Below are 27908 nucleotides of genomic sequence, written 5' to 3' on the forward strand. Positions count from 1 at the left end.
ATTGAAGTAAATGTGTTTTATTTAAAACAAAACAATAATGAGTGATTCCAATCATTATAATTGAATGACAATTCCTTAAAGAAATATTTAATTTTAATAATGATATTTTTTTTTTTTGACAAATGTAATAATGAAATTTTAAAACTACCATTTTCAGGCTATTCAAATTTTTAAAGTCAAAGTAAATGGGAGTGTTGGGGAAGAATTCATTTGAAGGAAGATGTTTCTTTCTTTTTTTTTTTTTTTTTTTGGAAGGAGAAGATGTGGTTTTTTTTTTTTTTGACAGAAAGGAGAAGATGTGGTTTTTGCAAAGGTTGAATCGTTTGTATGAATAAAAAATAAATAATACATATATTATATGATATATGCATTGAATGTGAAATGAATGAGAATAAATGACCTTGTCAAAAGGAGAAAAAGAAGCTGCTAGAAAATCGGTCTCATTTCGCTGGCTGATTAACAATTTTCCACTTTTCCAGTATCAGTTTCCACTCTTTCGCAAACCCTTAACCGTTTTCATATTTCTGAAACAAACATGTCATCGGAAACTGAGAACTCAGCCCCCATTGATAGGATTAGTAACTTACCTGATGAGTTAATTTGTCACATTCTCTCTTTTCTCCCGATTCAACAAGCATTCGCTACCACGTTTATTTCCAAACGGTGGGCCTTACTCTGTTATTCACTCTCCATTCTCAGCTTCTTGTTCGACGATGGAACTGTCCTAGATGATGACGATGAAACTATCCTAGATGACGATGACACCATCGGCTTCTGTTGGTTCTGTCATTTGGTAGATATGCTCATGCTCTCTCCTTTGTCTGGAAACAAGCCCATCAAAACGTTTGACCTCAAGTGTCTTTCTAGATCTTATAACATTGGTCTTGAAAGCTTCCACGCATGGGTTGAAGCCGCTAAACAACGTCATGTCAAGGAATTTCATCTCTTTATGAATAATGTTACCTTGAATCCCACAATTTTCACCTCTCAAACCCTAGTTGTTCTGAAACTTGAGGGATTAAAAGTTGAATCTGAAACTTTGAATGTTGATCTTCCATCCCTCAAAACCCTACATTTGAGATTTGTTCGATTTCAAAATAAGAATTGCATACATTTGAGATTTCTTTCTTCTTAATGCTTGTCCTATTCTAGAGGAATTGCATACTTCTCATCCTAGGTATGTTGAAAATAATGAGGCGGAAGAGTTTAAAACCTTGTTCTTGTCCAAATTGGTTAGAGCCGATGTTGGTCCAGTTGATGTTCCTTTTAATGCTATCTCTAAGGTCGAGTTTCTACGCATAGACTATGCACAAAAAACCACTTTGACAAGCATTCCAGTGTTTCAAAACTTAATTCACATTGAACTTTTGTTTTATCATTTCTTCCTTGGTTGGGATAGTGTGATAGAATTGCTGCAGCATTGTCCAAATCTTCAAATTCTTTGCATGAGAAAGGTTTGTGAATTAATATGTTCTTCTTTTACTTGCTCTTTTTGAAAATATATTTTAATGAATGTTATTCTTTGTCCTTTTGACAGTGGAGTGCCAGATTATCCAAAAAATGGAAAAGCCCAATTCCATCTGTTGAATGCATTTCGTCTCACCTCAGATCATGTACTCTTTTAAACTTTGATGGCTCTGAAAATGATCTTCGATTTGCAATCTATATTTTGCAGAATGCGATGCTTTTAGAAGCGATGAAAATCAATTTTACAGCTAGCTTCTCAAATGGAGTGAATAAGAATCAAATTAAGGATAAATTATCCACCTGTCCAAGGATGTCCATGGGATGTAATCTTTTGTTTGATTCTATCTAGTAACCAGATATCTGTGTTGTTCATTAGTTTCTATTCTAATAATAATATGCAACCATTGAATTTGATTGTCTTTAGTGTGGAAGAATTATAGGGTGGACTTCCATCTTGATGACTATTTTGTTTGGATGCTTTTAGTTTTATTTTGCTTTATTGTATTGTAAAGTGAGAATTGTTTCAAGTCCTATTTATTATCAAAATACCATGATGTTCAACAGTGGATTAGTAAAGAGTTTGGTTGGAAATTCAAATTGTAAAACAATTCGTAAGATTAATGTACATCATTAACATGAGATCGAGTAAGTTGGCCTTCTGTCCTTTGAGTGAGTGACTTGTCGAGTTTTTCGACCGTGCTTGATAAACTAATTGTTACCGGGGTATGTTGGCATAAAAGAGCTTGTGATATTCTAATTGTTATCACAGATTCCGCCCTTTTTCCGTTAACAATAGAAAGATGTAAAGAAAATACAAAGGAAATAGTACTACTTTCATTTCTTACTTCATTAGAGTTGTATGTAATATTGTTGTTCTGCTTTCTCTCATGTTCAAATCAACCCTACTTTATGAAGATTTTGATGATTATTTGATTCATTCATGATCCATAGTTTTTTAGTATTATAGTGTATGAATGGTTTTAGTTGTGATTAAGCTAACCTGACTTTCAATTCCTCTCAACTTGCATTTTATACTTGATTGATCTTACCCAACTACTTCATACTCTAATCTCATTTTCTACGATTTAATAATTTAACTTACTGAATTTTTTGGTATAATTTTATACGATTCTCGGATAAATGTTGATTTGTTTGTCTAAAAATAACACAATTGTACTTTACGTGTATTTGTCGTTCACTACTGTATTGTTCCATTGGTTCATGGTGAAATTATTCGCCATTCAAGGGCTGTTAGTTCGATCTCATGGATGCAGTTTTGAAGCCATTGTCACATGCAGATTTAAATTTACAGTTTCGGATCCTTTTCTACCATTGCTTTTCTATCTCGAATTATTGGTGAAACTGCGTTCATAGGCAGGCGCAGTTGATTGCACTTAGTTTCTTGTGAATTATAGTTTTCAATTTCAATTGTTAATTTGAAATAAAAACTTGCCTTGTTTTTAGTTCACTAATTATTTGAGAATTAACTGTTTCTTCTCTTGCTCAGTGCAAATTTTCTTAGTTCCTTGATTCATTGTCAATTTACAAGTGCCTTGCTTATCAATATGAGCTTACCATTATAATTTATACGTTTCATGATTCATCACTTGTTCCTGATATTGTTCCATGCTTGTATTTATTTTTTGTTCGATTCTCATATTAAAGCATGTCAGCACCTTCCTTTCAAACAAATAAAAAATGCAAAATCATCTTTCACACTATATACTCTTTTATATTATATTGTAAATTGCATTATTAAATTGTAAATACTTCAATACTTGACGTTGATACAAATCACTTCCTACTTGATAAAGCTATTCTTTACAGTGTCATCTAAATTACAAAGATCGTAGAAAAGCTATACTCTATTAATCTGTAAAGTTAAGTTCTACATATAACTACTTATTATCTTAAACATATAATGAGTTAGAAATTGAAAAACCTTAAACACACATCCTTCAGTTTCAGATTCCAACATCTCGGTCATCGTGAGCTTGACTCAGTTGGTATGGACAATGCATAAAAATATGCAAGGTCCGGGGTTCGAACCCTGGCCCCCACCAACAAAAAAAAAATTCCAACATCTCGTTTCAAGCTTATACTTTCTGCCACACCATTTCATTTCAAGCTAGTATCAATGACGGTGGTGACTATTTCGATCAAATACGATGACCGGAAGAAAAAAAAAATGAAAGTACCAATTTGGGATCAGGCTCTTCTAAAGTCTAAAGTAGACACTATCAATCGTTAGTTAATAAATTCAAGGTAGATATTGTAGGAACGTCATAACAAATAACCCTTGATTTTCTCGATTTACACTTTACTAACTTTAGAGGATTCATACCTTACAATTGAACAAATTGCATTTTTTATATGAAAGAATTGAAAAATAATGAAAATAAATCGGCTAAAAGAGCACAAAAAAAAAAAATACTACTAGTCAGTCAGGACCAATCTTTGTGGAGACCAAATTGTCCCTAAAAGAAATACTACGGACCATATATGCCCAGTCATGGTCATGTGACAGTTAGTAAGACAATTGGACTACCATTTATGCCTAGTCATGGTTTTAAATTAGGAAGAAAAAACGATTGGAGAAAAATAATGATGAAGGGACTAGATTGTATTGGTTTAATTTTGTGTGTGACTAAATAGTTTTTTTCTTCTATCAAACACTAAATTTGTTCGAACGAAAATCGGTATTAACTCTTTATAATATTCTAGCATTTAGATGTCCTCGTGAGCTTAGCTTAGTTGGTATGGACAATGCATATAATATACAAAGGTCCGGGATTCGAACTCCGGCCACTACCAAAAAAAAAAAATCTAGCATTCAGATACGAACTCCATGAACGTTAATCCGCTATTTTTATTGCGTTAATGCATAGAAATTACGAACAATGTTTTTATGAAATTTTAATTTCGATTACAATTATACGAATAAATATTATAAAAAAGATGAAATAATAAATAAATTTCTTTAAATAAATGGTAAAGTTAAAAAGGAAAAATTCCATCTTAAATCCAAGTAATTTCTTTATACTAACGTTTATACGGACACTCTGTGTCCGTCTGTACTCTGATGCATTTAAAATATGAACAGTAGTACTTATCAATGATACCAACAATGTAACTGTAGACCATGATTTTCGGGTGTCAATCCATTAGTTGGTTTTAAACCTTCAATCGTTTGGACTTTTCGATCTTTATTCGTGGGAAGGGAAAAGATGAATTTAAAAACCCTTTTTGGATCCAGGGGTTGGTTTCGATAGAGGAAGGTGTTAAGCACCTCTAAAGATCACGGTACTCCGTGAGAACCTCTTTCTAACTTTATCTTATGCTTAGATTGTTTTTATTTGAAAATTTCTTGCTTAAAGTCTAAGTGAAAGAATGGAGAGAGAAGAAGTATGAGCTTTTGTTATCTTTATTTGATCGATTTGGAAGGAATAAACCCTTGCCTACGTACCCTTAAAAGGGATCAAAACCGCCGTAGTTCTCTCTCAAAAAATATTTTTGGTGGGTTAGGTTGATTTTAATTTTTTTGAAAAAAAGGTTTTAAGAAGGGGATTGAGGGGCCTCAAGGCTCTAGAAAGAAAATAGAAGTGAGGTTGTTTCATTTTATTTAAGAAATTTAGTCTAAGTTTAATTAAGATTCGTTTAGGAATTTGATTGAGAAAATAAAAGGGAAAATCTCTTGGATTTGGATCCAAGGTTTATTAAGAAAATAATTTGACTTTTGCTCATTTGATTTTTTTGAGGTAAAAAGGTTTTTCTAAACTAACGGAAAGCTAGCGTAACGATGTGAAAAGTAAAGCGAGGTAAAAGCGATAAATAAAGTGATAAGGTGTCGGTGCAAGTGTCAGTGTGTGCAATTACTACGCTATTACATACCATCCTAGGGGCATTCTAAAGCAAGAAATAAAAAGCTCTAAAAGAAAATTACATCAATTCCCTAGTTATAGACACTAAATATCATGGAATAAAATGCAAGAGAAAAAATGCATGAGAGCATACTAGAATTAAAGCAATCATAATACGGCGAGATAATAAGAAACTCAAAAACATCACATATTAGAATAAAATTCAAAAGCAATGCATGATGTTAAAAATTTTAAAGCAATGCATGAAGTAGAAATTGATATAATAAAGCAAAATCAAACCAAGATATTATGGAGTAAAAATGCATGAAATAGTGTCTTAAAACATTAAAGCAAATAAAAAGTCAGGGAGATTAAAGCACTTAAAAGCTTGGAACAAAGTCACAAAAAGGGTTTAAAAAAAATGCATGAGTTAAAAATATAGTTCCTTAAATGGATTAGGAAAAAAATGCATGATATGAAGAGTAACTTGAATTAAAATGCATGTGATAGTAATTGAATCAACGAGTAAACTATGTGATAAGACAAATATGATGTGGAAAGAACAATAAACAAAATGCATGAAAATTGCTAAAATTAAACATGTAAGAAGTAAAATTTTCAAGGACAACAGGGGGTGCAGCAAGCAAGCAGGGGGGTGTGTAAAGCAAATCTGCAAGAATGTGCAGAAAACAGAGTGGGCCGAGAAAGATCCAGGCCTAAGGGAAGGAGCTTGGGTTAAGGAAGCGGGTCAGAAGTAGACCCATGGGTTACAGCAAAACCCGGTCCAGTTCAGCAAGTATAAAAGGGTTTCAACTTGGTTTTTTTTTATAAAAACATAAAACCATCCTCTCTCTCAAGTTATAAAACCAGTAGATCGAAGAAGAAGATAGGCAGTGGCCGGAATTTCTTCCGACGCAGTGGTCACCGGCCATGGACGGCGGCGCCGCCGCGTCGGAGATCACAAAAGCATCCATTTCTAAAATTTTTAAAAGCTTTTAAATCCTCTTCTTCTCCTCTCTTTATTTTCGCTAATCATTTATACAGAAGTGTAAGAAACAAGCCTAGATCTAGCATCAAAGTTATGAAAATTTTATGAACAAAGGTGAACAACAACCACAACAAAACATGACAGTGCCAGAGAAGAAGATAAAGTACCTCTGCTTAAGTGGGAGATATCAAAACGATCGACGGAAAACTTCAACTCTTCTCTCATTGCTCCGATACGGTTCTGTTCAGACAAGGCATGGCCGATTTAAGCTTGTACTGTGTTGGATGAATTCGACCTCGTTCACTTCTCTTGTCCTCTGTTTCGAACCGGTCGTGTATGAACGTTGAAACGAGAAGAGCTCACCGGTTACTTCTGTTTCACGAGTTCCCTTCTTCTTCAGTTCGTGCTTCGATTGTGTTCATGAAATCTCAACTTCAAGGTTTGGTTCGGATGAATGAACTTGAATTGAGTTAGCTTGTTCTTCTTTGACCTCGGTTTTATAGCTGACGAATTTGGATCGGTTATTTGTGAGGGGTTTAATGGCCAATTTAGGTTCAATATTGAAGGTAAGAGTCTGTAATAGTACTGGATTTGAAAATGGATTCAAGTTGTGGTTTGAGAGCCCAAGCTTTATATGGTGTTTGACAGTGTAATTTCGAAATTGGATGATGTTCTTGGTGGTATGAACAGATTCGAGATCTGGAAAACAAAATGTGAGTGTTCTTGCTGTGATTGTTCTTGGAAGCGAAAATAATGGTTTAGTTTGTGACGATGAGAAGAAAACATTGCTAAAAAAGGTTGAGTTGGTGTTCTTGAGAATTTGGGAGAAAAGAGAGTTTTGATTTCATTTTCTTTGCAGCCGCAAAAGGAAAGTGTTGGTGCTGTGTATTGAAATTTTGTCCCAGCCCCCAGCCCTTTTGCCAATGATTGGAACCCCTATTTATAGTAACGAACTAGGTTTTGAGGGATAAATGGACAAAAGACAAGACTACCCTCAAAGAAACTTGGAGAAAAAGAAAAGAACTAGATGCTTCTTGGACCAATTAACAAAAGACACATGGACTTAAGACAAAACCAGTTATTGATAAAACAAAATAAAAATGACATTAAAAGTAAAACAAATAAAGGGTTAAAATAAAATAAAATAGAAATGTAAACTAAAATAGAAGTGTTAAAAATAATAAAAAAATTTAAAGTTGTCGAAACTTCGACTGAGACGACTAAAACTCGCGGTGTTTTTAAAACACGAACAAAACTTTTTAAACGGTTTAATCATACGGACAAAAAGGAAATTACCTAAAAAGGTTTATTTATAAAAGAAATGAATAAAAGACTTTAAATATTTTAAAAGCATGCGTAAAATTTAAAATGCCTAAAAAAACATATAAAGCGATTTCAACTTACATAAAGTTCGAACAAAAATTTACTTGCTTTAAAAATACAAGATAAAATATTTTAAATGATTAAACAACGAACAAAGAAATTTTAACTGGTTAAAGAGAATAAAAGATAAATTAAGTCGTTTTGAAATACAGACAAAAATGGGTAAAAACAGAGCAAAGTGGTCGAAATTTTAGATGCCCCTATTTAAGTTTCTTCGTCGCGGGAATTTAAAACATTAAGTTTCAAAATCAATGGGTCGAAGAGACTTAAATACTAAGTACACCAAATTTTGACCAGTTGAAAAGCTGAGAATGCGATGAATATAATGATATGAATGCATGCGATGCAAGTATGAATGCAAAGACGACGAAAATAAACCGACTGGGGAGCAAACTGATAGGTATTACTGGGGAGAAAAGGAAAAGCTGCCCATTACCGACTACCGTGGTAACGACGAACATATGGAAAATAACACTTGTCTTTTACCAAATGCCGTAGTAAATGATGAAAATGCGGAAGATAAAGCTTGAATGGAAGATCATAAAGCTTGGATGGAAGATAAAGCTCAGACGAAAGATAAAGCTTGAGACGGAAAATAAAGTTTATGACGGAAAGTAAAGCTTGAGACGGAAAATAAAGCTTGAGACGGAAGATAAAGCTTAAGACAGAAGATAAAGCTTGAGATGGAAAATAAAGCTTGATACAGAAAGTAAAGCTGGAAACGAAAAGTAAAGCTTGACCATTACCAACAGCCCGTGGTAAATGATGAAAATGCGGAAGATAAAGCTTGAATGGAAGATAAAGCTCGGACGGAAGATAAAGCTTGAGATGGGAAATAAAGCTTGAGATGGAAAATAAAGCTTATCTATTACCAACAGCCCGTGGTAAATGATGAAAATGTAGAAGATAAAGCTTGTACTGAAGATAAAGCTCAGGCGACAGATAAAGCTTGTCTATTACCAACTGCCCGTAGTAACGACGATCAAACAGAAGATAAAGCTTGTCTATTACCAACTGCTCGTGGTAACGACGAAAATGCGGAAGATAAAGCTTGTCTATTACCAACTGCCCGTGGTAACGACGATCAAACAGAAGATAAAGCTTGTCTATTACCAACTGCCCGTGGTAACGACGAAAATGCAGAAGATAAAGCTTGTCTATTACCAACTGCCCGTGGTAACGACGAGCAAACAGAAGATAAAGCTTGTCTATTACCAACTGCCCGTGGTAACGACGAAAATGCGGAAGATAAAGCTTGTCTATTACCAACTGCCTGTGGTAACGACGATCAAACAAAAGATAAAGCTTGATTATTATCAATACCGGAGTACTTTAAGCAGGGTACTGGGGAAACCGATTAGCATTGGTAAAGTGATTATTTGATGGGACCTGCCACTTGAACACAATTTGATTGGTGACATTTAAGAATTAGACACTTTGAGATTGAAATCTTGTGTATTGGAGTAAGACGCAGGAAAATAATGCAACTATGCATGAATGATATTTGTATGTGTGCTATGTATGCATGGATGAATGGATGCATATGAGGCTTATTTGACAGTATAATGGCAAGATTGATGAGACAAGGCTGGGCAGGTCCAGAGGGAAGTGGCCCGACATCACACTACAAACACTTGATAATCTTCATTGGGATAACATCACTAGGGATGAACCAAACACTGACGGGGTAAAGTCCTTCAAACCGCTCACGGAGTAAAGCCCTTCAAACCACTGATGGGGTAAAGCCTGCATTCTTAACCATTGATGGGGTAAAAACCCATATTCAAACCAAGCTGATGGAGTAAAGCTCATATTCAAATCAAACTGATGGGGTAAAGCCCACATTCCAACCAAGCTGATGGGGTCAAGACCCATAATCAACTACTGAAAGGGGGAAGGGCCCAATAACCAATTACTGAAAAGAGAATGCCCCATAATCAAACCACTTGAAGGGATAACAACCCATTGATCATACTGCTGAGGGAAGAATGCCCCATAATCATACCACTTGAAGGGATAACAACCCCTTGATCATACTGTTGAGGGGAGAATGCCCCATAATCAAACCACTTGAAGGGATAACAAGCCATTGATCATACTGCTGAGGGGAGAATGCCCCATAATCAAACCATTTGAAGAGAGAATGACACATTGATCATACCGCTGCAGGGGTAACAACCCATTAATCAGGCCAGTGAAGAGGTACGAAACACTAACCCATTAATTAAAACACTGAAGAGGTAACAAATTCTTTAATCCGACCACTGAAGATGTAACATATCATCAATTCAACCACTGGAAGGGTAACAACCCATTAATCATACCGCAAAGAGGTAATGTGTAACATCCCAGACTGCTTTTTAGGATTGCCGACTAACCCCACAAACCAACACGAGTCTTTTCAGCGTGTTTTGTCCTCACTCGCACGCTTACCGGGAAACTTCCCGGTAGGTCACCCATCCTAGTACTACTCCAAGCCAAGCACGCTTAACTGTGGAGTTCCTATGGATTGAGCTACCGAAAAGAAGATGCATCTTGTTGATATGGGTAGTACCTAACAATTCTTATAAGCCTTCCTTCAACCATGTAGTCCCATACCTACACGGCCTCCGGATCCCTCTCATTCCGATGTGATTCGGTTCCTCCTATTATCGCGGGGTCATCCTTACGGATAGTGCCCGTTCCAACTGGCGGGAACCTTTCGTATCCAACTGGCGGGATATCGAAAGCCACGACGTGGGTGTTACTTACCCACCAGCTTCCGCCTGGTTCGTCCCCGAACCACACCATACTGGGAGAGGTCTGCTCTGATACCATATATCGTAACATCCCATACTGCTTTTTAGGATTGCCGACTAACCCCACAAACCAACACGAGTCTTTTCAGCGTGTTTTGTCCTCACTCGCACGCTTACCGGGAAACTTCCCGGTAGGTCACCCATCCTAGTACTACTCCAAGCCAAGCACGCTTAACTGTGGAGTTCCTATGGATTGAGCTACCGAAAAGAAGATGCATCTTGTTGATATGGGTAGTACCTAACAATTCTTATAAGCCTTCCTTCAACCATGTAGTCCCATACCTACACGGCCTCCGGATCCCTCTCATTCCGATGTGATTCGGTTCCTCCTATTATCGCGGGGTCATCCTTACGGATAGTGCCCGTTCCAACTGGCGGGAACCTTTCGTATCCAACTGGCGGGATATCGAAAGCCACGACGTGGGTGTTACTTAATGACACATTAATTATACCGCTGATGGGATACAACCCAACAAACAAAACTGCTGATGGGGATATGACCCAATATAATGTCTCAGTTGATGGTGAAGTAATCATTCCTTGGGGTAAAACTCACCAATTAGAAACCTGACCGAAGTCGCCATTTCTCGAGATAAAACCCATCAAACACATTAATCAATCATTCTGGCAGGAGTCGCCATTTAGTCAAACCACAAGCAAAAGACGCCTTCGATCAAACCACAAGCAGAAAACGCCCATCGATTAGACACTTGGTAGAAGTCGCCATTTTCTCGGGATAAAACCCATCAATCAAAGTCTGGCAGAAGTCGCCATTTGTAAGCTAGCACAAAGTGCATTCTTCCATTTAACCCACTTGAAATTGTGATGCCTCTGTCTTTGTTTTTTTTATTCTTTTTTTTTTTAATATATATTTTTTGAATCCCTAATTTTTGCCTGGACCGCCCTTTCGGGTTTTCAATCCACCGGGAATTTTTTTTTTATTTGTTTGTCCCTAATTTTTGCCTGGACTGCCCTTTCGGATTTTCAATCCACCGGGACGCTCATTTTTGCCTAAGCCGCCCTTTCGGGTTTTCAACTTAGCGAGCTTTTTTTTTCTTTTGTTTTTTTTTTTTTTGTATTCTTCTTGCAGAGTTTACCTTGCAGAGTTTAACTGTCCTTGAGACGAATGTTGTTGTATGTTTCTACTACTCATAAGTTCAAAGAAGATGTACCTGTTGTTTATGCTTTTCAAAAGACAATTAAAAAAGTTTTAAATTTTTGCTTTGAGTATTCACATCAAAAATAGAAGAAAATTATGCAAACAGAATAAATGAGAATTTCAAATAAATGGGCACAGGCTCAAATTAGATGTAAAGGAGTGGTGACCTAGCAAAGGCGTGTGGGTCCACAGATTTTAAAAATTTGGAAAATGGTAATGATATGGGAAAGGTACATTGAATACATTAACCGCTATGCTCTCTAACAACTTTGAATTCCACTGTTCCAGGTCTTTGATTTGTAGATGCTTCATATCGGAGGTCTTTTGACAGCTAAGATGCCCCAGATGAACCGTATCTGATTTGATGCAGTTACTTTGCCATAAGTCAGAGGTCTTTTGACGGCTGAAATGCCTCAAGTGAATCATACCTGATTTGATGCAATTACCTTGCCATGAGTTGGTGGTCTTTTGACGACTAAAATGCCCCAAGTGAATCATGTCTGACCAGATGCAGTTACTTTGTTATAATCCTTAACTTTTGCATAGGTCGCCCTTGCGGGTTTCAACCTATTTTTTTTTGACCATTTTTTTTTTTGCATGTCTCTAACTTTTGCATGGACCGCCCTTTTTTGCCTAAGCCGCCTTTTCAGGTTTGCGACTTATCAAGCTTTTCCTTTTTTACATGTCTCTAACTTTTGCATGGACCGCCCTTTCGAGTTTTCAGTCCATCGAGACGCTCTTTTTTTTTGCCTAAGCCGCCTTTTCAGGTTTGCGACTTATCGAGCTCTTTTTTTTTTTTTTACAAAGTATTTCTTGATTGCATCGGTATTCACAGGACATACATATTTACCACCATTCTTTGTAATTTGGCATCCATTTGCCCCTGGAATCAAGTAACATATTTTTGATCACAAAGCCACATTCTTGACATTCACGGGGACGAGCCTTCTTAGTTGAATACTTGCTTTATCCTTTTGATATAACTGTCCATAGCACATGACAATAACATTTTTAAATTCCACCAAGCTCTGCTTTCATTGGAACTTCTGTTGACAGTACTTTGACTTCCATGTGTGGCATTGCCTTTTATGTTGTATACTGAGGGATGGTGGGGGGGTTGCCCCTGTTAAAGTGTGCACTTGAAGTACAATATCCCTGCAAGGCAGATGGAAGCATCTCGTGCCAGTCTTTGTGTATGAAAGTCCTCTTCTGGACAATCTTTCTTGATATTTGCAGCTTCGACGGCCAAGATACCCCAGTAGGCGAGAAATCTCATGGGAAACTTCTTCATCATCCCTTTTTTCAGCCTTGGACACAGGGAACTCAAAGTCGAGAGAGAGTACAGGGCTAAAGTGTTCAACGGGTTTATTAATGCATGATTTGATTATTGATATAAACATTATGATTATGCAGATATGTGAAAATGATTTAAAGGAAAATAAATTTTTGGTTTTTTGTATTACCATTTTTTCCAGGAAAAAGCACAAAATAAAAACAAAGTCGGGATCAAAGCGACTTTTTAACTAATGATGAAAATACATAAAGCAAAAAGCCCTAAACAAGTTCACTTCCGTCTCGGGTGGGACGAAAGGTTTTCTTTGAAAAACATAAAGCAAGAAACAAACATATAATTTGAACAAATGAGTAGTATAAAGAAACATCAGCAAAGACCCAATTGCAGCTAAACATTCCATGTATCAACATCATGTTCCAAGATCCGATAGCGAATTAACTTGCAGATTCAAATTCAAACTCTTCAAAAAGGTATGAGGTCTTTTCGGATCAACTTCTGAACTATCTTTTGAAATGCAAAACATTGTTCAATATCGTGACCTGGTGCCCGTTGATGGAAGGCACAAGATAGATCAGCTCTATACCCTGCTGGCAATATTGTCGGTATTGAAAGAGGTGCCTTAGTGTGGATCAAATTCCTCTGAAGCAATCTTGGAAACAACTCTGCATACTTCATGGGAATAGGATCAATCTGAGTCCTTGGAGCCTGTTGTTGAGGCAGCTGTTGGTATTGCTGAAACTAGGGCTGATAACCCGGATTTTGAGCAGTATTGGTGGGCCTAACAGCGGCAACAGAGAGTGGAGCCAGATGTTGTTGCTGAAGTAGCATTTTTATATCCGGGTCTTCGCAGAATCCGGTGTTATTTTTAATCTACTTCTGAACTTCTTCCTACAAAGAGTAACACTGCTCAGTGTCATGACCTGGTGCCCCTTGACGGAAATCACATTTGAGATCAGGGCAATACCAAGATGGCAGCGGGTTCGGCACCCGATGAAGTGGCCTGGTTTGAACAAGTTTCTTCTTAAGCAAGATGGGAAGCAAAGTTGCATATTTGATAGGAATTGGGTCAAACTGCGATGCTTTCCGAGCCTGATTTTGAAGAATAAGTTGCTGAGGAGCCTGGTTTTGGGAAGTAAACGACTGAGGCTGTTGAGGAACCTGTTGTCGAGGTCGTTTCATGCACATTGGCTGACATAATGGATGAGAACTTTGCTAAACGAGCGGTGGATCCTTTACAGCCATCAATAAAGATACTAGGCTAGTTAACCTCTCTACCTCAGCCCGAAGTGTTGTTACCTCTCCACGAAATGGACCTCTTGCTCAAGCTGATCCATCTTTTGTGTTTGCACGAGTATTTGCATATGCGAGCCGAGCTTGGATGAAGACATCGGGTCAGAAGTAGACCCATGGGTTACAGCAAAACCCGGTCCAGTTCAGCAAGTATAAAAGGGTTTCAACTTGGTTTTTTTTTTTTTATAAAAACATAAAACCATCCTCTCTCTCAAGTTATAAAACCAGTAGATCGGAGAAGAAGATAGGCAGTGGCCGAAATTTCTTCCGACGCGGTGGTCACCGGCCATGGACGGCGGCGCCGCCGCGTCGGAGATCACAGAAGCATCCATTTCTAAAATTTTTAAAAGCTTTTAAATCCTCTTCTTCTCCTCTCTTTATTTTCGCCAATCATTTATACAGAAGTGTAAGAAACAAGCCTAGATCTAGCATCAAAGTTATGAAAATTTTATGAACAAAGGTGAACAACAACCACAACAAAACATGACAGTGCCAGAGAAGAAGATAAAGTACCTCTGCTTAAGTGGGAGATATCAAAACGATCGACGGAAAACTTCAACTCTTCTCTCCTTGCTCCGATCCGGTTCTGTTCAGACAAGGCATGGCCGATTTAAGCTTGTACTGTGTTGGATGAATTCGACCTCGTTCACTTCTCTTGTCCTCTTTTTTGAACCGGTCGTGTATGAACGTTGAAACGAGAAGAGCTCACCGGTTACTTCTGTTTCACGAGTTCCCTTCTTCTTCAGTTCGTGCTTCGATTGTGTTCATGAAATCTGAACTTCAAGGTTTGATTCGGATGAATGAACTTGAATTGAGTTAGCTTGTTCTTCTTTGACCTCAAATTTATAGCTTACAAATTTGGATCGGTTATTTGTGAGGGGTTTAATGGCCAATTTAGGTTCAATATTGAAGGTAAGAGTCTGTAACAGTACTGGATTTGAAAATGGATTCAAGTTGTGGTTTGAGAGCCGAAGCTTTATATGGTGTTTGACAGTGTAATTTCGGAATTGGATGATGTTCTTGGTGGTATGAACAGATTCGAGATCTGGAAAACAAAATGTGAATGTTCTTGCTGTGATTGTTCTTGGAAGCGAAAATAATGGTTTAGTTTGTGATGATGAGAAGAAAACATTGCTGAAAACGGTTGAGTTGGTGTTCTTGAGAATTTGGGAGAAAAGAGAGTTTTGATTTCATTTTCTTTGCAGCCGCAAAAGAAAAGTGTTGGTACTGTGTATTGAAATTCTGTGCCAGCCCCCAGCCCTTTTGCCAATGATTGGAACCCCTATTTATAGTAACAAACTAGGTTTTGAGGGATAAATGGACAAAAGACAAGACTACCCTGAAAGAAACTTGGAGAAAAAGAAAAGAACTAGATGCTTCTTGGACCAATTAACAAAGGACACATGGACTTAGACTTAAGACAAAACAAGTTATTGATAAAACAAAATAAAAATGACATTAAAAGTAAAACAAACAAAGGGTTAAAATAAAATAAAATAGAAATGTAAACTAAAATAGAAGTGATAAAAATAATAACAAAATTTAAAGCTGTCGAAACTTCGACTGAGACGACTAAAACTCGCGGTGTTTTTAAAACACGAACAAAACTTTTTAAACGGTTTAATCATACGGTCAAAAAGGAAATTACCTAAAAAGGTTTATTTATAAAAGAAATGAATAAAAGACTTTAAATATTTTAAAAGCATGCGTAAAATTTAAAATGCCTAAAAAAACATATAAAGCGATTTCAACTTACATAAAGTTCGAACAAAAATTTACTTGCTTTAAAAATACAAGATAAAAGATTTTAAATGATTAAACAACGACCAAAGAAATTTAAAGAGAAATTAAGCCGTTTTGAAATACAGACAAAAATGGGTAAAAACAGAGCAAAATGGTCAAAATTTGGGGTATGATAATAACTAATATAATATATTTCAAAAAAATATAATACAAATTCTCATCTTTTTGAATAACACCAACAAAATAATAACATTTTTATAATCAAACTTGTTTAAGGGTATAATTAAACGGAGAAAAAAATCAGCCAAAAAACGGTCTACTTTCTTTATACATAGTAAGATGTACAACAAGAACACTTTACTTAAAAAAAATATATACAAGAATATACATTACAAAAAAGAAATTGTCAAAATAAGAAAACCTTACAAAAAACACAAGTGTATATATCTATTGTTTCTGTAAAAAAAAAATTTTGACAAGTTGTTGTACACTTCTCTTACTCTTTAATCTTATTAGGTTTGCAACAACTAAACCTAGAAAAATCCCTCCAAATAATCCGCATTAATTGCTAAGTAATAACTCTAATTATGTATTTCCTTCCAACACTTCTTCAATTTGAAATTCAAAAAAATTTGTTAGGAACCATGAACTTGATATTCAAAAAATTTTGTTAGGAACCATGAAGTGCATTAAATTACATCTATTGCTATAATCCTTGGAAAATACACAGCTCTTCAACCAAGCACACATCTTCAAAATAATTAAGTACATTGTGTAAGATCTCTTCTATTATTAAATTCTATGATATATGCAGATATGATATGTATTTGGTTGGAAAAATATATTATTACTTTTAGTAAATATCAAAGTGTAATTATTCTTTTTAGAGTTGTATGTGTAATTTAGAAATTCTATTATTTGAAGTGACTTTGCTTTTCATGTTAAGTAGAAATTTAAAACAACTATTACAAGTCAATTTTTGATGTTTAACTATATTATTCTTTTTAGAGTTGTATGTGTAATTTAGAAATTCTATTAATTGAAGTGACTTTGTTTTTCATGTTAAGTAGAAATTCAAAACAACTAATAGAAGTCAATTTTTGATGTTTAACTATAAAGGTAATAAATAAAATTGATCCGTGTAACAATATAATAGTATTGTATTCTTTTTATCTTTTTTCTTTATAATTTTTTTGAAAAAAATGAGAAGATAATGCCCCAATAATATATTGTGATAAAATAAAATCACAGTCTTTAAATGATTAGTTTTTCAAAACTAAAATGTAAAATTTAGAGGCACGGATCCAGTCTTTGTGGATTAGGGGCAACTGCCCCCATAACTATTCTCATTATATTTGTTAATTATTTGATATTTTCTGTATTGTCCCCTATTAAAATAATTGATTGCCCCCACTACATAAGAATTTATACCATAAAAAGATTTTTTCTCATGAATTTTATAAAATCAAATGCGTAAATGTATTTGAGATTAAATATTGAATGTTTTTTTTCACATACATAGAGATATATTTTTTATAGTGTTGAAAAAAAAAATCTACCGTACTTTTTAAATATAAATACATGCAAAGAACAATTTTAATGTGTATATGTTAAAAACACTTTCATTTTTCTAATATATAATAGCATTTGTGTTTATAAGCTCGAGTATTTTGTTTAATGATAAGACTCTTGAAAGAACGTTAAAACACACTCAGAAATCCTCCATTTTTTTGGATTTTAAAATCCAAATATAGTGCGAGAAAAAAGTATGGTATGAAAAGAAATAGCTGTTGTTTTGTTTATAGGGGTATACAACCGTTATTATTTTATCACTTTTGCATTGTTAAAAAATTGTATAAATATTTATTATATAAAATCTTGTCCCCGCAAAAAAAAAATAATTCTGGATCCGCCCCCGAAAATTTAATAAGATTCAAGTGTCATTGAAGGACATAGTAAGACAAATTTGATTGGAATATTGTATCTCTAATAATCTAATTTGCGTTTATTGATCGACCCATGATCTTACAAGTTAAAGATTATATTTGCGTTTATTGATCGACCCATGATCTTACGGGTTAAATATTATTCATTGGTCTCTATTATTAATTTTATTAGGTCTGCATCAACTTAACCTAATAATTTCCCTCTAAAATGCTGCATTTGGTTAGCAACAATTTAACCTAACAAATTCCATCTAAAATGCAGCGCACCAATTTAACCTAACAAAATCCCTCTAAAATGCAGCAATCCTTAATATTTCTCCTCACTTATGAGTTTTTCATTCCTATCATGTCGTGTCATTGTTTGTATATATCTATTGTTTCTGTAGACTTTTTTTTTAACAAAATGTTGTACACTTGTTTAATACGTTTACAAACAGACTACCCTAATTTCCATGCAAACTCGGCTACCCTAATTTTTGCAACAACTAAACCTAGAAAATTCCCTCGAAATGATTCACATTAATTGCTAAGTGCTAACCCTAATTATGTACTATTTCCTTCCAACACTTCTTCAATTTGAAATTCAAAAATTTTTGTTAGGAACCATGAATTGCATTAAATTACATCTATTGTTATACCCCTTGGAAAATACATAGCTCTTCAACCAAGCACACATCTTCAAAATAATTAATCCATTGTATAAGATCTCTTCTATTTGGTTGGATATGATATGTATTTGGTTGGAAAAATATATTATTACTTTTAGTAAATATCAAAGTGTAATTATTCTTTTTAAAGTTGTACGTGTAATTTAGAAATTTTATTAATTGAACTGTCTTTGTTTTTCATGTTAGTAGAAATTTAAAACAATTATTACAAGTCAATTTTTGATGTTTAACTATAAAAGTAATAAATAAAATTGACCCCTGCAACAATATAATATTGTATTCTTTTTATCTTTTTCTTTATAATTTTAAAAAACTGAGAAGATAATGCCCCAATAATATATTGTGATAAAATAAAATAACATTCTTTAATTGATTAGTTTTTCAAAACTAAAATGTAAAATTTGATAAGATTCAAGTGTCATTGAAGGACATAGTAAGACATTTGATCGTAATATTGTTTCTCTAATATTTTAATTTGCGTTTATTGATCGATCCATGATCTTACGAGATAAAGATTATTCATTGGTCTCTATTATAGTCGACAAGACCCGTGCGTCACACGGGTCAAAAGTCTAGTATCAATTTTTTTTCAAGAAAACTAACTTTTTTTGACAAAAATAAATGATATTCGTTCATTCAAATTGATAGAGATATAAATTCGCTAAAAACAAAAAGGATGAATCTGTGAACAAACTCATAGCATCCATGTTAATAGCATAAAACTGCAAAGTACTAAAGCCTACACATATGACTATATTTAAATCACCAGAATACTCATGTCTCCGGATCTGCAACATTGATGACTCCAAAGTCATTGATTTGATCTGCACTGGATCGAAGCTGATCTGACAATTTGAACCAAACAAATACCTAAACAAAACAAAAAAGACAATCAACGTCGCACACAGACAACGAACAAAACAACGTTGCATAAAGACGACAAAATCATGAAAGAAAAAACGTAATAGTTGTGAAAATCACTTATTTCAATAAAAGGGAAATAGAAAAAACGAGCTAGAGGGGTGAAAATCACTTTAGTGGATGAAGGTGAAGAAACTAGGGGAGGAGAGAGCAGCGTTATACTACTCCCTCCATTCCTTTTCTTTTGATGTTTTAGAACTTCAACTATATTCCAAAACTTTTGATGTTTTAGTGAATTTATTATTGTTTTCTCAAGTTTACCCTTGTTGGAAAACACAATAAACAATTAAAGTAGTTGTGACCTTTGGTTTATCACATGTGAATTTAATGATAAATAAGGACATTTAAGTAAAACATACACAAATGTTTATATATTTTAATTACTCCTTAAAACCTGTGTCAAGAGCTAAAACATCAAAATAAAAGGAATGGAAGGAGTAATAGACTAATGAATAGCCTTGTGCTTTGTCTCAAGAAAACTAACTTTGACATTATTTTGTTAAGTTTACCGTGTTTTCTGTCCATTTTACCGCTACCAAAAATATGCACTTAACAATTTCCCCAATATATATCATTAAATAGGTTTTCTCTCCTTGACCAAAAAAAAAAAGGTTTTCTCTCAACGAAATCATTAAATAGGTTTAGCTCCAAAAATATTGAATGGTCGCTCTTTCTCTTGAACAAAGAAATAGGTTACCGATAATGGAGAGCTCAGCCCCCATGGATAGGATTAGCAACTTACCTGATGAGTTACTGTGTCACATCATCTCCTTTCTCCCAACCAAAATTGCTTTTAAAACAAGCGTTCTTTCCAAAAAGTGGACACCACTCTGTAAATTACTTACATCTCTCAACTTCGACCATAAATCTGTTTATGGCAAACATGCCTTACTTCGCTTTTGTCGCTTGGTCGACAAAGTCATGCTCTCTCACAAACTCATCAAAAAGCTTCACCTCAAGTTTGGTTCTGTACATTGGAGCAGTTTGAAATTCCACGATTGGATCGAAACCGCAAAACAGCATCCTCTAGAGAATCTCCATGTCTCTAGTAATCTTCAGCTGATCATCTCGGGGCAAAGTATTTTCATATTTCCAACACTTGTGGTCCTCAAACTGAGTATTATAAAGGTGGATGGTAATGTATCTGTTGATCTTCCCTCACTTAAGACCCTTTATTTGGATCATGTTTGTTTCAAGAATAAGGAGAATTTCGGCAAGCTTCTTTCTGGGTGTCCCGTTTTAGAGGATTTGCATACTCGCATTCACTATACCGAACAAGACAAGGGTGTTAGTACAGGAGGCTTTGAAACCTTGTCCAAATTGATCAAAGCCAATATTCGTGCATTTGTTGTTCCATTTAAAGCAATTCACGAAGTTCAGTTTTTAGCCGTTGCGGTAATGGACGTAAAATTGCATAAAATTGTTGTCAAATACTGTTGATGCACACAATTATGTTGCTGAGAATAAACTTTTTCTTATGTTGTTATTTGATTTAATTTTTATCTGTAACTTGTTTTTGATTTAGAAACTTTTAATTGTAGATGAAGAAGAAGCTTCCTCAACCAGAGATCAAATCCTGTGATATTGGCTATCCTGTATTTCAAAACTTAATCCATCTTCATTTATGCTTTTCTTTCTTTCATCACTGCGATGATATAGTGGAGGTGCTCCAGTATTGCCCAAATCTTCAAACAATTTCTATTAACAAGGTTTCTTCTGTTGTCTGGATTGATTAGCCTCCTTCTTTTCTTGGAGTGAATTTCATGAATCTTATTTTGTATATGTTTTGCAGATAGGATTCGATATAAACCGGTGATAAAAGATTGGCAAGTGCACCAAATACTATCGAAGTAGTAAAAATATCGATCCCACGAGGACTGTTTTTAACTTCAATAATTCAATCGCGTTATAAAATTAGGATGTATAAAAGTTTATTTTTGTTTGCCACTAGGCAGTAGATTTGGTTTGATTTTATGAAATCAAATAAAAGAATAGATTTGATTAAGAAAATATGGAGAGAGATGAGATCAGGTCTTCGAATCCTCTATGTTTCCCCTAATTGGTTACTGCACCTATTATTACTAATGATTTTCTAGTTTCACGATGTTATACCCTAATTTTGGACCTAAAAATACTAACTCAATTCATCTTATCTTGCATTTCAAGCCATTTGATATGTCTCTGATCAATTGCATCTTTCTCTGCACTGTATTTCAATGTTATTTGCAAAAATTTACATGCAAGGGTATTTTAGTCATTTCCCATGTCAAATTTCTTTCAGTCTTTTAAAAACTTGTTTGAGTCCTTTTAAGTAGTTTGAATAAGTCTCTGTTTCATTCTATGTCAAAATCCATTTTAAAAATTGCATTTGAAGTCGTCTTGAGTCAGTTTGCCCCTAGGGGCATTTTAGGCTTTTCATGTGTTAAATCACTGTTTAAATCCTAAAAATCGTCTCTGAGTCTTTTAACTTTGTTTGTATAGGCTCTTGCTTCATTTCCCTGTTAAAAATCCATTTTAAATTTGCATCTGAGTCATTTTTAGTCGTTTTTAGCCCCAGGGGCATTTTGGTCATTTCACACGAAATTTCGGCAGAGAGGTACTTTAAAGTACCTCATTTAAGCCATTGGTTCGTTTTAGTCCGTTTTGTCAATTTTATTCGTTTCACTTTACGTTGTTTTCCATTTTACCAGTTTTAATCCAATTTTATTTTAAATTTCTAAGTCCTAAAATTCTAAAATTGCATCTTAGTCCCTTGAGTTACTTTATTTTCTTTTAAGTCCTTTTGATTCGAATTTTTTCTAGGTCAAACTTCTTAATTCTTCTTGGTCAAATTGCAGTTAAGTCCTTTTTGTCCAGTTTATTGTTTTTTAATTATTTGCAGTCCAGTCCTTTTTTTTTCTTTTCAAATTACAAGAATAGTCCATGCATTTTCAATATTTGCAGAAAGGTCCTCAAAGCAAAAACCCAGCAAGGCCGAGTTTCTCAAGTCCAAGTACAGGTGTCGTATGTTCATTGGATCAGAAATCACAAGTTGACCTATAAATTCAAGCCAACTCATCACAAGTGTCAGAAGGAATCAATAATCAGATTACACATCATCAATCACGCAATCACATTTCTCTCTTTCTCTCTCCACCGTAACAAACTCAAACTATCATCACAGAACCACCGTAACAAACTAAAACCACCGCAACAGAATCAATCACCACCGCAAAAAATCCTCAAATTCATATCAATTTCCTATCAGAAATTCATCATCTAGCATACAAAACAAATTCAAAGTTCCAGAATATCAAAAAAGGAAAAATGTGTTCAACTCAGCAAGAAGCGTTTCGAATTTATGGAAGGTTCTCAGTGATTTTTCTGGAAAATCATCATCATTGAACCATCACCTTCGCAATTCAAGTAAGAATTCGTACGAAGACGAAGTTCCTACGATCACGAAGGGTTTTGAGTGAGAGAAAAGAGAAGAGGAGATAATCGAAGTTTGTTTCGAATCAGTGAAAGAGAAAGCAAGAAGAACTGATTTATTTTCAGTCATTTCATAGAACTCACCAGAACGATCAAGAACAAACGCAGGATCTTCTTTGTTCGAATCTCCAAACAAGTCCAGGTGAATTCACGTAGACCTTCTCGTTTTCGTTCGTAATCATCATCGAAGGTTTAAAATGGAAAATAAACGGTGAATTGATGTGAAGATTCGAAAAGATTTGAAAAAGATTGAAAACCGAACCCTAAAAAACAAAATCATGGAGATTCACCGTTTATTTTTCAAATCAAAGCTTGAATCCATCATCAGCATCAAAAATAGGTCAAGTTAGGGTTTGATTCCAAGAAGATTAGAAAGTTTTTTCGAAACCCTAGGAACGTAAGCTTCAGGCTTAGATCTGCTCGAATCTAAAACTCATTTCCAAAAACAAGTGACAAAATCAGGAAGAGGAATCCAAGACGAACACAACGACGTAATTAGTTTTCAAAAATGGTTCAGGTACGGCGGCGCCACCGGCAGCCACCGTACCTCCGTCGTAGTGTTCGTCGGAGAAGACGACGGAGAAGGAGAGAAGTATTGCAGAGCTTCTCTCTCTAAGAGAGGGTTAGTGAGAGAAAGAGAGGTGAGTTGTGACGTTTGGACCGGCCTCTAAGTATATATAAGAGGTGAACCAGACCGGTTCACATAAACCAGTCTGGTTCACCCTTGGTTCAACCTATCCTTTAATCCTGACCACTCGTTTGACTGATGATGACGTGTATGGCCTAGATTCGTTCTTGTTGTGCACTTGATCTGTGTTACCATGCGCCTTCCAGTATAGACCCTTAGATCTAGGGTTTTCATGGGGCTGGATCAATCCAACGCTCCCAGTGCGTTTGGATAGTCCAGGATCCATCAAGACTTTGGGCCTGGGCTTGTGTTTCTGCAGATTTCGTTTTCCTCATGCATCTTTGCTATTTCCTAACACTGTTTTGCTTTTTACACCTCTGTTCATGATCAAAATTACTTGAAAAATTCTATAAATTTTTGTACATGTTCTTGTTAATTTTTGTGATGTTTTTATGCATTTTGTTTACTGAAAATCTTGATGAAAAATATTATTGCATTTTCTTGCTTTATTTCCTTGATTTTTTTAGGAAAATTCATGAAAATTTTGTCCAATTCTATTTCAAATTCTTGATAATTGTTTGTGATACATGTTATATGATTTTGAGGGAGTTTTAGCTACTGTTTGTGTTGATATTAATACATGAGTATGAGTCTTGATAGGTTACTTAGTTTACAAGTTACTTGTGTAAATAAATAAGGTGAATATGCTCGAAGTTTGTTTTAAAATGCCAAGTAAATCATGTTGCCTTAATTCCCATTCCAAGACTTGATTCTAAACCTTTAAAAATGTATTGGAATGGGAGAATTATGGGTCATATGGTTCTTGCATTCTATGAACAAATTTTAGCCATGTTTGCACTCATTTTCCATCCTTTATGTTCTAGTGTTTCTCTTGCTCTATTTTCTTTGATATTTCCATGTGCTACTAACTCCTTTCATTTCATGTTTCATCATTTCATAAGCATCTCCATTTCATCCCATATTCATCTCTATTTCCTTCTTGCAATTTAATTTGTACCAAAGTTAGAATGTAAACACTTAGGAGTTTTGTAATATTTTTACTTTCATGCTTTTAATTTCTTGGCAAAGAGGCCATAGAATGTATCTAGGGTATGATGTAAAGGACAATGGACTCTAATGATGTACACCGACACAAGCACCGACACATGCACACACCTCACTTTAGATATAGCTAGAATATGCATGTTTAGATGTATGTTTAGGATTGTATGTTTAGATGTATGTTTAGGCTTTATACTTAGAAAAATCATTTTCCAAAAATATGAACAAACTTCACTCAAACCATTTTCCAAATAAACCTTGGGGTCGAAAACCCCATTGAATTTTCCTTTTATTTTCTTAATCAAAATTTCAATGAACTTTAATCAAACTTTGACTTCCTTTGCAAATAACTAATCAAACCCCACTCTTTCTTAATTCTCATGCCCTTGAGGCCTCTCAATCTCTATTCTTCAAAACCCATTTTCAAACTTAAAATCAACCAACAAAAACAAAAATATTTTTGGAAGAGAACTACGGTGGATTTGATCCCTTAAACGGGTACGTAGGCAAGGAACAAAATTCCTTCAATTCAACTAAAATAAAAATTCAAAAACATTCTTCTCCCTCCAATTCTTCACTTAGAACATTCTTAGGTTTAATAAACACTTTCAAAATAGCATTTAAAAATAAAGCGCGCGCGTAGAAATTAAAGACGGTTCCTATAGGATACTATAGTCGTTACGGGTGCCTAACACCTTCCCGTAGCGAAAACAACTCCCGGACCTCGATTCTCAAGGGTTTTGCTTACTTTTTCCCTTCCCAAGAAAAAATAAGATATCACCGGTTTAAAAGGTTCAAACGTAATCAATGTTTGACACCCGAAAACCAAGATAAAACACACGATAGTTAACAAATTAGCCCTAATCAATCCCTTGAGTTAGGACCCTCTTCTTAAACTACAGCCCCTAATTCCTTAGGTGGTCTAATAATCCTTGAAGGTTTTATGAACGTTAACCTAATATCACTAACAAACGATTATCTATTCCTAGACTAACCATGTTTATCAGAACAATTCAATTAGGTCTAAGTCGAAAGCTATGGTCAGTGGTCATTCGATCTCACAAAATCATGTTTATATTTGATCAGGATATAAAAAGCATTAAGAACAATTGAATTGAATAAAGACTAGAAATTCATTAATAAACAATAGAGTTTCACAGCAACATATGATCAATTAGGGTTACATAGGTTCATCTCCGACCTAATCTCTAAGAGATTTAGCTACTCATAATTGAGTTTACAAATAGCATAATCAATGAAAGAATTAAAACATACATAAACTGGGTTAGAGATGATGAAATCCTCTCCGCTGCAGCCTTCTGGGTGTTAAAATCGCACTTTAGCTCTCCAAAATCGTAATCCCTATGTTTGAGAGTAAGTTGGGCTTAAATAGGCAACTTCTGGATCGCCCATAATCGCATTGCGATTTGCAAATCGTACCACGATGGCTTCTTTGAACCCTAATTTCCTTAAAAGCCCTTCTCGAAATCGTATCACGATTGTCTGGATCGTATTACGATCCAGCTTCTTGAAAAACATGCTCTCTGACTTCAAGAAATCGCATTGCGATTAGAGAATCGCAGTACGATTGGCTTCAATCCAGTTCTTCCAAATTTGTTGCTTTTAACTGCTCCTGGACACTTAATGTTGCTTAGAACTCTATCAAAATGTCAAAATAAGTCCTAAAAATTACGTAATGACAGCATGTCATCAACCGGAAATACCCAAAGTATGTTCCTAAATGCATTTCGTCTCACCTCAGATCATGTACTATAAACTACGAAGGCTTTGGAGGTGAAGTTCAATTTGAAACATATATTTTACAAAATGCGCGACTTTTACGGGTCATGAAGATCAACATTAGTCATTTCTTAAATCAAAAGGCAAATCAACATTCTTTAGAAGAATTATCCTTGTGTCCTAGGATGTCTCCTGATTGTAAACTTTCAATTTGTTTCCCCGTTTCTTGATATCTTTGGTTTCCATTGGTTTTTACATATGCATCAACCAGATTTTGGTAGTTTAAAGGACATGGTATTTCCTCATACAAATGAACATATATCTACCATGCATATATCTTCTCTTACATATTAATTTATGTTAAAAACTTTTCTAGTTTTGCAACTTTGTAATCTCGATTGTTATGTGATTTTTTTTTTTTTTGAAGGAAGGAGGAGGATTATTTGTTATGCAACTATTCCCTCACTCGTTATGCTTGGTAGGATTATTTGTATGATATATAGTTGTGAAATAAAATAAAGCTAAGATCATTAAATGCCAAAAATGGTAAAAAAAAAAAAAAAAAAATCAACCTCTCTTTGGTTCTGTGCTCTTTTTCCATGCAATCTCTTTGTCCTCAAAGGTGAGCTTGATCACTTTGATATCTAATATTTTTTTCACTCTATGTTTGTATCCATGTTAGCTGGGACTGAAATGACAACGAATAAATACATCTTCATCTTGTCGTGAATGTCCTTCCCCTATCTTCTTAAAAAGCTGACAAATTTGTTTTGCTCTGCAATTTAGGCTTCTCTTAAAAAAAATGAACATAAGGCTGCGATATCTAAAAATTTCTAGAATTGTAAGGTGACTTAAGAGAAGATGTAACACTTGATTTCTCTGAGTGTCCATTTTGCTTTCAGCTGTTTTTGAATCTATGATATTCGCACTTTTTGCGCTTTGGAGACTATAGGGTGTCAACTTTAATGGTATAATGATAATTAGTTTGTTGTCATATACATTTTTTTAGTTTACTAAATAAGATTAATATGGGTTTCATTTTCGTGTCTTGAAATTGAAATTGTAGCTTTGGGTGAGTTTGCTAGCATTCAGCGATGAGAACCTTCAAATATGGGTTTCTGTTTTCTTTTCTCAATTTAGTTACGACTATGTTTTAATTCAATAGAGAATGCTATTTGTTCCTTCCTAATTCTAGTCAAGGGAACCCAAGCAAATACAATGTTTTCAAAAAAACCTAAACATCGGCGGTCATAAAAGATTCCAGCGTCAAGACAACAAATGTAAACAAATGCAACCACACTCAATATGTCAAAAAATGCAACTGCTATTTTGAAAACAGTATAGATCGCTCACACCCTAAACATCGGTGGTCATAAAAGATTCCAGCAACAAGACACAGAAAAGCCGACGAAGATTTTGATGGTAGCGACTAAGAGAGAGCGAGGATGAGACGACATAGAGTGTGTGATAGAGACAATGGAGGATAACTG

At 34.8% G+C, this 27908-nt stretch overlaps 1 protein-coding gene and 1 pseudogene across 2 annotated transcripts; both read left to right on the plus strand.

Annotated features, from left to right (window-relative positions):
* The first annotated feature begins 535 nt into the window (after positions 1 to 535).
* LOC146923385 (F-box/LRR-repeat protein At3g59200-like) lies at positions 536 to 2043 on the plus strand (annotated as a pseudogene). Its single transcript, XR_015009701.1, has 2 exons — positions 536 to 1454; positions 1538 to 2043. The product of XR_015009701.1 is annotated as an F-box/LRR-repeat protein At3g59200-like (transcript).
* Positions 2044 to 20219: 18176 nt separating this feature from the next.
* LOC146923386 (F-box/FBD/LRR-repeat protein At4g00160-like) lies at positions 20220 to 26648 on the plus strand. Its single transcript, XM_085711711.1, has 4 exons — positions 20220 to 20486; positions 20577 to 20912; positions 21059 to 21235; positions 26382 to 26648. The coding sequence occupies exons 1-4, from the start codon at positions 20220 to 20222 to the stop codon at positions 26646 to 26648; spliced, it is 1047 nt and encodes a 348-aa protein (XP_085567837.1).
* The last annotated feature ends 1260 nt before the right edge of the window (positions 26649 to 27908 follow it).

The sequence above is a fragment of the Medicago sativa genome, chromosome 5 (assembly GCF_051527215.1).
Source record: "Medicago sativa cultivar Bolivia chromosome 5, Bolivia_mono, whole genome shotgun sequence".
Classification (NCBI taxonomy): domain Eukaryota; kingdom Viridiplantae; phylum Streptophyta; class Magnoliopsida; order Fabales; family Fabaceae; genus Medicago; species Medicago sativa.